The 11,503-nt window shown below is 40.9% G+C and overlaps 1 protein-coding gene and 1 pseudogene across 1 annotated transcript; one reads left to right on the top strand and one right to left on the bottom strand.

Moving 5' to 3' along the window:
• Positions 1-1,173: 1,173 nt before the first annotated feature.
• On the bottom strand, positions 1,174-3,073 carry LOC139388101 (mitochondrial ribosomal protein S24). The gene is made up of 4 exons (XM_071134671.1): positions 3,006-3,073; positions 2,715-2,795; positions 2,478-2,589; positions 1,174-2,270 (listed from the first exon to the last, which is right to left on the bottom strand). Exons 1-4 carry the CDS (start codon positions 3,042-3,044, stop codon positions 1,987-1,989), a joined length of 516 nt encoding a protein of 171 aa, XP_070990772.1. The 5' UTR covers positions 3,045-3,073; the 3' UTR covers positions 1,174-1,986.
• Positions 3,074-5,924: 2,851 nt separating this feature from the next.
• The window catches only part of LOC139388327 (nudC domain-containing protein 3-like), a 12,278-nt pseudogene continuing 6,699 nt past the window's right edge, over positions 5,925-11,503 (top strand).

Here is an 11,503-nt window from a genome sequence, read left to right on the forward strand (position 1 = left end):
GGTATGTAAACATTGTATAAAGTGACTAGTGATACATTTATTACATCCAATTTTTTATTATTAAAGTGGCTAGAGATTTGAGTCAGTATGTTGGCAGCAGCCACTCAATGTAGTGATGGCTGTTTAACATTCTGATGCCTTGAGATAGAAGCTGTTTTTCAGTCTCTTGCTCCCAGCTTTGATGCACCTGTACTGACCTCGCCTTCTGGATGATAGCGGGGTGAACAGGCAGTGGCTCGGGTGGTTGTTGTCCTTGATGATCTTTTTGGCCTTCCTGTGACATCGGGTGCTGTAGGTGTCCTGGAGGGCAGGTAGTTTGCCCCCGGTGATGCGTTGTGCAGACCTCACTGCCCTCTGGAGAGCCTTACGGTTGTGGGTGGAGCAGTTGCAGTACCAGGTGGTGATACAGCCTGACAGGATGCTCTCGATTGTGCATCTGTAAAAGTTTGTGTGTTTTTGTTGACAAGCCAAATTTCTTCAGCCTCCTGAGGTTGAAGAGGCGCTGTTGCGCCTTCATCACCACACTGTCTGTGTGGATGGGCCATTTCAGTTTGTCTGTGATGTGTACGCCGATGAACTTAACTTACTACCCTCTCCACTATTGTCCCGTCGATGTGGATAGGGGGGTGCTCCCTCTGCTGTTCCTGAAGTCCACGATCATCTCCTTTGTTTTGTTGACATTGTGTGAGGTTATTTTCCTGACACCACACTCCGAGGGCCCTCACCTCCTCCCTGTAGGCCGTCTCGTTGTTGGTAATCAAGCCTACCACTGTAGTGTCGTCTGCAAACTTGATGATTGACTGCGAATCTTATAAGTGTTTGATGTCATCGGGGAGAACTTAACTTATTTTCTACAAAACTTAAACATTGGTATTGTGCTAGAGATAATGAAATGTTGAAAAGTGGAGGAGTTTCCCTTTAACTCAATTTGTATTTAAAGAAATGTATTGTGTTGCACCATAGAGAATATAAAGGACTGATATGATTGGCTGCCATGTGGAATAGAGAAGCATGTCTGTTTCTATACATTAATATGCAAAGTTCTGAACGTTTCACCAGACTGAATACATCCAATAACACCATCTGGTACAGTCTCCATAGACGGGTTGGTTGATTAGCAACAAAACCAACGTGTGCGAAACTATGGGGCAAACCGGACAGGGTTGGCTTAGATTGTTGACATGTAAACCATATTTCGTCTCCAATGTTTATTGAAAACATAAGTACATTTTCACAGTGAGCATTTCTCTCAAATACATTGTTGCAGTTGTTGGTTAGCTAACTAGCAGATTTGAGCCATATTAGCATAGGCATGACATCAGTCAAAACAAGACATGGTATAAAGAACAAGATAAAATAGCCACCTACAATTCCCCACATGGCAGCTTCTTGTCATTGTTGCTAGACTTCTGCCCCATTAAATTGTGTGCATCGTTTGTGACGTTGTCAGCTATCCCGTCTATTCCTTCCTACTGTGAACACACAAGGTAAATAAATGCAAGGCATTCCATGTGAAAACAGATTTCAATAGACACGTTCAAATACTCTTTATTCAAAGGTTTTTCACCCAGGGTAAAGCTAGTCTGGGAATCTGGTCATTTCAAGTCTTGACACTTACAAGTTATAAGATACCCATTGACTCTTGAAGAATATATAGCCTCATGAGCCTATCCCAAAATATAAGGTTTCATTCACTGGTTAAAAAAAACAAGGACGTAAACCCCTCAAAATATGTTTAAAATTATCGTGTGGATGTCATGGACTGTCAGTGAGTCAGTCCATGTATCTAGAGCGTGATTCATGAATTTGAGAAATGTTATTTTCCTAATCTCATCCCTCAGCTATATAGCAAAACAAGTGGAGGGGGGTGGCCATTTTGTTGTGTTCTGTTCCCAGAATGTAGCTTTAACAATGGTAACTATCGTGTCTAAGTCCTTCCACAAAGTCCTACATGACCAGTCTCCTGTCAGCAGTTCCTGTTCCTCCTCAGAGGTACTTGTAGACAGCCTTGTCCGCTAAGGTCTGGACCTCCATCTTGACGGGACACTTGTAGAAGTGGGAGAGCAGCGTCTCTGTGTAGCCAATTAGGAAGTATAACTTCTGAGGAGGGAGTTTCTGCAACATCAGGGCACACACCACCAGCATGTTCCCTCGCCGCTTTATCACAACTTCATTGGCTAGGCAGTTATGGAAGGTGCCGAAGATGAAACGCCGCACAAACATATCCTCTACTGTACGATCGGATGCTCCTCCCTCTCCCTGTAAGTTGCCTAGTAGATAAAGAGGGACGAATAGAGGATGGAGGGAGAAGAGACAAACATTAGGAATACTTGAACAATTATGAAGTACTTAGCTGCATAATTAACTGATGAGTTGAAGGCTAGCCCCTAGGACAGCATATTTGCTAATACGGTTGGTGTTGTCTTTACATATAAGATCAGATAACTCCGTGTGTAGGATTTTTTTTTTTAACTCACCAGTGTGCTGGGAAAGCCAACCTTTGCGGTGGCCTATGTGGTGGGGGTGGAGGGCTTGCTCGTAGGTCAGTGGTCGGTCTCCTTTCCCCACTCGGATACGGGCTGCCCGATTCTAAGACAAAAGAAAGGCACAGATGTTTAGTTGAAAGCAGCCTTGTCAGCAGCAAGTGAGTGACTAGGTAATGTCCAATGTGGAGGACGGAAATGCTGTAACGTTAGTCTTCGAATAAAAGATACCTTGCAGCATATTGCAGTGACATGAAGTGTTCGTGTTCCAGAGTTGACGCATATCGAAGTTCCGACTCTGGCAAGCGCGATCTGTGAGGCAAAGACATGAATGCAAAGACACCGAGAAACAGACAAGTAACATTGACAGCTAACGTTAGCTACATCGGCTAGCCAGCCAGAAACACACTTTCTCCAAGCCCACACACGTATCTAAACAAAAACGGTTCATAATTCAAATGTAACAATACTTTAAAGTATAATGTTGTCAAATTATGGACTAAATGTAAACATGCTTCTCACCGATAATTTCACACCCCGACAGCTCAAAGACGCAGCCATTTTGACTAACGAAAGTGTTTGTGGGAAGGGCCAATGGCCTGGGCATGGCTAGAAGGGGTACAGCTTTTGTCAAATTAACGTCAGATTTGACTTTGCCTAGCAGTTTATGATAATTAGGTTAGGTTAAGGGTTAGCCAAAATGCTAAACGTTTCAAATTTGGACAAAAGTGGGAATCCATCAAGCCCAGTGACCAGTGGCGATTTCATCATGTAAATCTTGGTGGGGCAAAAAAAAAATTAAGTAGAGGGATGCATGCCAGCAAACCACTACGCAACACAAAACTAAACAATGCATTAATTGCATTATAACGGTGACAAACGGTGCCCACAAACTGTTTGGGTCTACATGAAGCTGTGCCAGCAGCAGTCCCAACATCTTACCACTGCTACACCAGACTATGAGTAGAGCCTTGTCTGGCAGCGAAACAGTTCATCCAGCCTCATTTACTGCCTTAAAAAAATTTAAACCGCTGTTATGGCTTACACAAATGTGGTTTCTAATGGCAATTGATATGTACAAACTATTGCATTAGGAGACAACAAGCGGATAATATGCAATTTCAATTAAGACAATGAGCGAGCTAGGACGTAAGTAGTCAATATATATATATATATATATATATATATATATATATATATATATATATATATATATATATATATATATATATATATATACTTTTTTAAAACCTTTATTTAACTAGGCAAGTCAGTTAAGAACAAATTCTTATTTTCAGTGACGGCCTAGGAACAGTGGGTTAACTGCCTGTTCAGGGGCAGAACGACAGATTTGTACCTTGTCAGCTCGGGGGTTTGAACTTGCAACCTTCCGGTTACTAGTCCAACACTCTAACCACTAACCACTAGGCTACCCTGCCGCCCCAATATAACTATTTGTTCAGCACTTTTGAAATGTACAGCGACAGAATTCAGAACATGGGCCGTTCTTACAGTGTTCTCCCTGTACACCAAATCAGAACCATAGGATATATAATGGGGGCATATAAGCAGACAATGAAGGCTCTTACAAAATGTGATGATTACATTTCTCTAAAACAAGTTATAGGCTACATGTGCACCACCAAATCAGAACAGTAGATGAAATTAAGAGGGGTAAATAGACCAAATTATTAGGGTGAGGCACATGGGCTACTAACAGCTTACTACATAACATAGTGTTACTTTCTTAGCTACAGTATACATATCTCCCTGGCATATTACATCATTTATGCAGCAGCATACAATACATTTTTGGACTGACCTTGTTGTGCTGTGCTCACTTGAACAGGAAGGTGGCGCGGCGGTCCTTCGTGGGCAAATTTTGTCATCAAAGACTGATATTCTCTGGATTTATGGTGCTTTCAGGACAACTGGGAACTCTGAAAAAAACAAGGTTGAATCATGATGACGTCATTGAGCTTCAGGTCGTAGCTCTAGAAAGAGGCCAGAGTTCCCGACTTACAATTCCGAGTTGGATGACCGTTCAAAACATATTTCCCAGTTGGAGCTCTTTTTCTCCCGGAATTCCCAGTTGTCTTGAACTCACTGAAGTCAAGTTTTCGCAGTTCCGAGTTAACAGTTGTTTTGCGCATGGCACAAATCATGCTTCATTGACAGCATGGCCAATGTTGAATGTTTATCATTTTAACTTGGAACAGAGACACTTAATCCCAAATGTGGGACCACACAGCCACTCCATTGAATAGCAGGCTAGTGATTGCTTTGCAATGCTTGCAGTTAGCCACTCGTTGTTGAATTTGCGATTTCCAACTTGCTGTGTAATGTTTATGTCAAATGGCCAATGAGCACTGACACATTTTATCTATAATTTCTCTTAATTATTTCTCTTCATATGACAAGGATTAAAAGTAGATTGTCGACTTGATTCATGATGACGGCTAGCTAAGATTTTGAAAGTATCAGTCCAATCAAAGCTACTGTAGATATAAAATGACGTCAAATTACGTTATATGTGGCCAATGGCCTTGAGCCTTCTTGGATGGACATTTCTAATATAACTCTATGGCAGCACCTAAGTGGCTTGAATTTTCGAGGTCTACCCTTAGACTTGGTGGTGACGTACTGTCCCCAAGTGACAGAACACTGAGCTAATCATGGCGCAACTAGAGAACTTTACCAACACCTACGCTCTATATTTTCCATAAGCTGCCCCACCACCATAGAAAGCACTGAGCAAGGCTGAAACACCTGCATCTTTGAGCTGCATTACTTAAGAAAGCAAAAAATAGATAATGTTTGTATGCTGCTTTATTAACTATATTATGATATTTTTTTACATTGTTTGCAAAATTATACGTGATATGTATTAATGCCAAAATGACATGCAAAACAGGTAATCCCCCTCAAAAAAAATATTTTTTTTAGCTAAAAATGTGGGGCTGAAAACCGGTGGGGCTCTGCCCTGAATAGAGCCTAACCCTAACCCATACACGGCCATCGCTAGTTACCACAAACACAAAGTCATAAACCCCATTTCTACAATTTATATTTTTAAAATGTGATTTTAAAACTAACCTTAACCACACTGCTAACCTTATGCCTAACCCTAAACCTAAATTAATAATAACTGACTTTGTCAGTTTGACTTTGTGGCTGTAGTAACTAGTGGAAACATTTATACTCACCAATGTTCTCATATATTATTCATATTATTTTAACTGTACCATTTTATCAACAGTCTTATATAAACACCAATTCTATTTGTTAATGATATATATGATTGTATTATATGAAATCATTTTGATAACATTTTGAAATAGGAACCTTGATTTGCGCATGGTGTTCCCTGCGGACAATTTTCAGTTCCTACATAGAAATTACAATAAAGGTAACACATTCTTAGTCAGCGAACAACTTTAAACGTTTGCGATACATTTAATTTGATTGAAATATAACAGTTTGTGACATATTAAAAAAAGTTCAAATCTACAATGCCGTCGTCTATGGAAATGATAGAGTTGTATGACAACGCTCTACTTGGAATCTTGCAGCATGTTGGAAACATCCATAATTTCCTTGAGGTCTACTTCGGTTTTCTGTACCCAAGACAGACTTTTACCGCCTGCTGTCAACCCCCAATGACCGTATGGGCTTCTCTCCAGGGGTGGCCGAGAAGATGGTCCTAAACGTAATGTAGTAAACTACAGTAGCTAGCTAAACATTTTACACGTTTCTGTGTTAGCCATGGAGGCTAGCCTGTTTTCTCCCTATAATTCTGTTCCCCTGTTTAGTTTTAAAGGTAGACTCAGTAAGATTGTCATCAAACAACAGACATCAACCTAATCGGCCAAGACTGCCATCATTGGCACTGCCCCTTGCATTTAAGCTCATATGTCAGTCTTGGCTGTGTTGGTTACTAGTTAGACAAGGAGCCGATATTCTATGATGTAATTTTTTTAATTCGATTTTTGTATTTATTTAACCTTTATTTAACTAAGCAAGTCAGTTAAGAACAAATTATTCTTTACAATGATGGCCTACCCCAGCCAAACCCTAACGAAGCTGCGCAACCCTATGGGACTCCCAATCAAGGCCAGTTGTGATACCGCCTGGAATCGAACTGTAGTGTGACGCCTCTAGCACTGAGATGCAGTGCCTTAGACGGCTGCGCCACTCGGGAGCCCATCTTGCAACATACATCAGCAGTGACCTAATTGGCCAAGACTCTCATCATTGTTACTTCCCCTTGCATTTAAGCTCATATGGAAAATATTGGTAGTCTTAGCTGAGTTGGTTACGAATAGCATGCCTATGCCCAGTACCCTGCCCTGAACATTTGTCACTGTTACTAGCTGACTTCCACCCGGTACTCAACCCTGCACCTTAGAGACTGTGTTGAACAATGTTTACTTTAGTTATGTTAACACAGTTTTACCTACTTCGTGTGTGTATATATATATATATATATATATATATATATATATATATATTACACACACACACATAGAGTACACTATTCTAGTCAAGGCTAATCCTATATAACTACTGCTGTACACCTTTTTTTTCTCCATATACTATTCATACACACCATGTACATACATATGATTTTGGGGATGTTCTTGTATTGTTAGGTATTACTGCACTGTTGGAGCTAGGATCATTAGCATTTCGCTACACCCGCGATAACGTCTGCAAAATATGCATACACAACCAATAAAATGTATTTTATTTTACTATTTGGAATATCGGCCCCTTGTCTATGATGTCATCTTTCAGACTCCACCCTTTAATGTACACAAAAGTGATTAAGGGTTGATTATGTACTTGGCTCATTATTGGCACAGTCCTGTGTTTGAGCATGTGGTGTAGTAGGACGGAGAGAGGCAGCAGAGGGAGCTGCAGCAGAGACACACGGCCTGGGTAGCGCCCCCCATGGTGCAGGAGCTAGAGGTACAGGCCACCAAGCAGCCGGTGGAGCCCAGGGGAGTCAGGACAGAGCCTGCTGCCCAGAGAGAGTTCTGTCTCGGGTTCTGGAGAGCCCAGCACAGCCTCTAGTACGAGGCCTACCTCTTCCAGCCAAGCCTCAGCCTCTAATCCACAGCCCCAGAGCAGCATTCATCACAAGGAGACCTGGCAGCAGCCGGCTCAGACTCTAGAGCAGCCTTTCTTAAAGTATGTTAATGGTGGGTCGCGACGTGTAAATGTATAATTGTTAAATGAATTACTGGAATTGATTTGGCCAAGTGCATCTGTGCTCTCTATTCAATGCGTGCTATGTTCAGCAGCGTTCTCTGCTCAGTTTGACAGCTGTGTTTATTGAGGGAGATACCCGTGTGCTTCTCAATGTATTTTTCTGCAGTTTTCTTGAAGATCATACAAGCTTATAACGCGGAGCACTCACAATGTGTTTTGTGTGTGGAAGTGCTTAGTAATGCGTCTCGCATAACGAACACATTATTAAAACGACACGTCCTGACCAAACATCCACAGCATGACGGTAAACCCAGGGAGTTCTTTCAGAACAGGGCAGAATGCTTCAGGAAACAGTGCCTCGACAGTGGAAAAGTCATCTAGCAAGGCATTGTCATTTTATAACAGGCGATGGATGATAAGCAGAAATAAGGGAGTACTAACTGACTCTCATAGTATATGTGAGTTTCTCTTTCATACAATCCCCTGTCCTTGTACACAGCTAATAGCCAACATTTGCCAAAGCAAGCTAGCTACTGATAGTGCAACCCTAGTAACAGTACAGATGAAGATGAACAATCAGGCCTACTGTACAGCTTACTGTATAAATTATTGTTGAAAACAGCAACAGTTCCAACCAAGACAGATACAGTGCCTTGCGAAAGTATTCGGCCCCCTTGAACTTTGCGATCTTTTGCCACATTTCAGTCTTCAAACATAAAGATATAAAACTGTATTTTTTTTGTGAAGAATCAACAACAAGTGGGACACAATCATGAAGTGGAACGACATTTATTGGATATTTCAAACTTTTTTAACAAATCAAAAACTGAAGAATTGGGCGTGCAAAATTATTCATCCCCTTTACTTTCAGTGCAGCAAACTCTCTCCAGAAGTTCAGTGAGGATCTCTGAATGATCCAATGTTGACCTAAATGACTAATGATGATAAATACAATCCACCTGTGTGTAATCAAGTCTCCGTATAAATGCACCTGAACTGTGATAGTCTCAGAGGTCCGTTAAAAGCGCAGAGAGCATCATGAAGAACAAGGAACACACCAGGCAGGTCCCAGATACTGTTGTGAAGAAGTTTAAAGCTGGATTTGGATGCAAAAAGATTTTCCAAACTTTAAACATCCCAAGGAGCACTGTGCAAGCGATAATATTGAAATGGAAGGAGTATCAGACCACTGCAAATCTACCAAGACCTGGCCGTCCCTCTAAACTTTCAGCTCATACAAGGAGAAGACTGATCAGAGATGCAGCCAAGAGGCCCATGATCACTCTGGATGAACTGCAGAGATCTACAGCTGAGGTGGGAGACTCTGTCCATATGACAACAATCAGTCGTATATTGCACAAATCTGGCCTTTATGGACGAGTGGCAAGAAGAAAGCCATTTCTTAAAGATATCCATAAAAAGTGTCGTTTAAAGTTTGCCACAAGCCACCTGGGAGACACACCAAACATGTGGAAGAAGGTGCTCTGCTCAGATGAAACCAAAATGGAACTTTTTGGCAACATCACCCTGAACACACCATCCCCACTGTCAAACATGGTGGTGGCAGCATCATGGTTTGGGCCTGCTTTTCTTCAGCAGGGACAGGGAAGATGGTTAAAATTGATGGGAAGATGGAAGAGATAAATACAGGACCATTCTGGAAGAAAACCTGATGTAGTCTGCAAAAGACCTGAGACTGGGACGGAGATTTGTCTTCCAACAAGACAATGATCCAAAACATAAAGCAACATCTACAATGGAATGGTTCAAAAATAAACATATCCAGGTGTTAGAATGGCCAAGTCAAAGTCCAGACCTGAATCCAATCGAGAATCTGTGGAAAGAACTGAAAACTGCTGTTCACAAATGCTCTCCATCCAACCTCACTGAGCTCGAGCTGTTTTGCAAGGAGGAATGGGAAAAAATTTCAGTCTCTCGATGTGCAAAACTGATAGAGACATACCCCAAGCGACTTACAGCTGTAATCGCAGCAAAAGGTGGCGCTACAAAGTATTAACTTAAGGGGGCTGAATAATTTTGCACGCCCAATTTTTCAGTTTTTGATTTGTTAAAAAAGTTTGACATATCCAATAAATGTCGTTCCACTTCATGATTGTGTCCCACTTGTTGTTGATTCTTCACAAAAAAATACAGTTTTATATCTTTATGTTTGAAGCCTGAAATGTGGCAAAAGGTCACAAAGTTCAAGGGGGCCGAATACTTTCGCAAGGCACTGTATGTAAGAGTTTTTAATGGGGGAAAATAAACATTAATAGATTTTTATATGGATATTTAATATCATTGTTATTTGTTTTTGTCTCTATTGCATTTGTTTCAGGCATAAGGGCAATGAAATGTACCGATATTTATGTAAAGTTGCATATTTTCCTAAGCTTGGGTCCCAGGAAAACACAGAATTTCTCATTTGAGTCCCAGGCTGAACATGTTTAAGATCCCCTGCTCTAGAGCATCTGCTCCTACTGAGTTACAGTAGTATTGTACTGCCTGTCTTGGTCATACCAATAGGACTGGTTCTTTCTTAGTGCTTCTTCAATGTTTTAGGAAAGGGTCCACAAAGTAATAGGTGGTAGGTGACCTGTTCTACATGGAACACTTGCTTTATATATTTGCACAATTACCCTACAAAATAGGCGTTGGCAGTTTTGAATTTGGTAGAATCTCCCTGTTGGGATGGACTCGATCCCAAACCTTTGTATTGAGTAGGCCTATTCATTTGTGTGTTTGTCTGTCTATCAGTGGTCAGGTGGTGCACCAGGCCAGTCCAGGCAGTTGCAACGAGGCGGTGAGGGACACCTACAGCTGGTCTCAGGACTACACTTACGTTAAGGTCCGCGTCAACATCCCCAAGACCGTTGTCAAGGGCAGAAGTGGTAACCATGGCGACCACATAGTTCCTCTTTCTACATATTTCCTTTTTTAAATCTTTATATTATAACCTTCATACATGTCTGTGTGAATTATTTGTGTTAACTTCTCTGGGATATGTGGGATGGTAACAGCCAGTGAAATTGCAGGGCGCCAAATTCAAAACAACAGAAATCCCATAATTAAAATTCCTCAAACATAAAAATATTTTACACCATTTTAAAGATAAATTTGTTGTAAATCCAGCCACAGTGTCCGATTTCAAAAAGGCTTTACGACGAAAGCACACCAAACGATTATGTTAGGACAGCACCTAGTCACAGAAAAACACAGCCATTTTTCCAGCCAAAGAGAGGAGTCACAAAAAGCAGAAAAAAATATATAATGAATCACTAACCTTTGTTGATCTTCATCAGATGACACTCATAGGACCTCATGTTACACAATACATGTATGTTTTGTTCGATGAAGTTCATATTTATATCCAAAAATCACAGTTTACATTGTTATGTTCAGTGGTTCCAAAACATCCGGTGATTTTGCAGAGAGCCACATCAATTTACAGAAATACTCATAATAAACAATTGCTAAAAGATACAAGTGTTATGCATGGAATTTTAGATCCACTTCTCCTTAATGCAACCGCTGTGTCAGATTTTTTTTAAACTTTACGGAAAAAGCATGCCATGCAATAATCTGAGTACAGCGCTCAGACACAAAAACAAGCCATACAGATATCCGCCATGTTGTGGAGTCAACAGAAGTCAGAAATAGCATTATAAATATTCACTTACCTTTGATGATCTTCATCAGAATGCACTCCCAGGAAACCCAGTTCCACAATAAATGTTTGTTTTGCTCGATAAAGTCCATAATTTATGTCCAAATACCTCCTTTTTGTTAGAGCGTTTAGCCCAGTA

The sequence above is a fragment of the Oncorhynchus clarkii genome, chromosome 29 (genome assembly GCF_045791955.1).
Source record: "Oncorhynchus clarkii lewisi isolate Uvic-CL-2024 chromosome 29, UVic_Ocla_1.0, whole genome shotgun sequence".
In the NCBI taxonomy this organism is placed as follows: Eukaryota; Metazoa; Chordata; class Actinopteri; order Salmoniformes; family Salmonidae; genus Oncorhynchus; species Oncorhynchus clarkii.

Bases quoted from the DNA above. Each gene is read 5' to 3' on its own strand.
- LOC139388101 (XM_071134671.1), bottom strand. From the start codon at position 3,044: ATGGCTGCGTCTTTGAGCTGTCGGGGTGTGAAATTATCG. The intron at 2,796-3,005 runs GTGAGAAGCATG...TTTGCCTCACAG, and splicing joins GTCGGGGTGTGAAATTATCG to ATCGCGCTTGCCAGAGTCGG. The intron at 2,590-2,714 runs GTATCTTTTATT...CTTTTGTCTTAG, and splicing joins TCACTGCAATATGCTGCAAG to AATCGGGCAGCCCGTATCCG.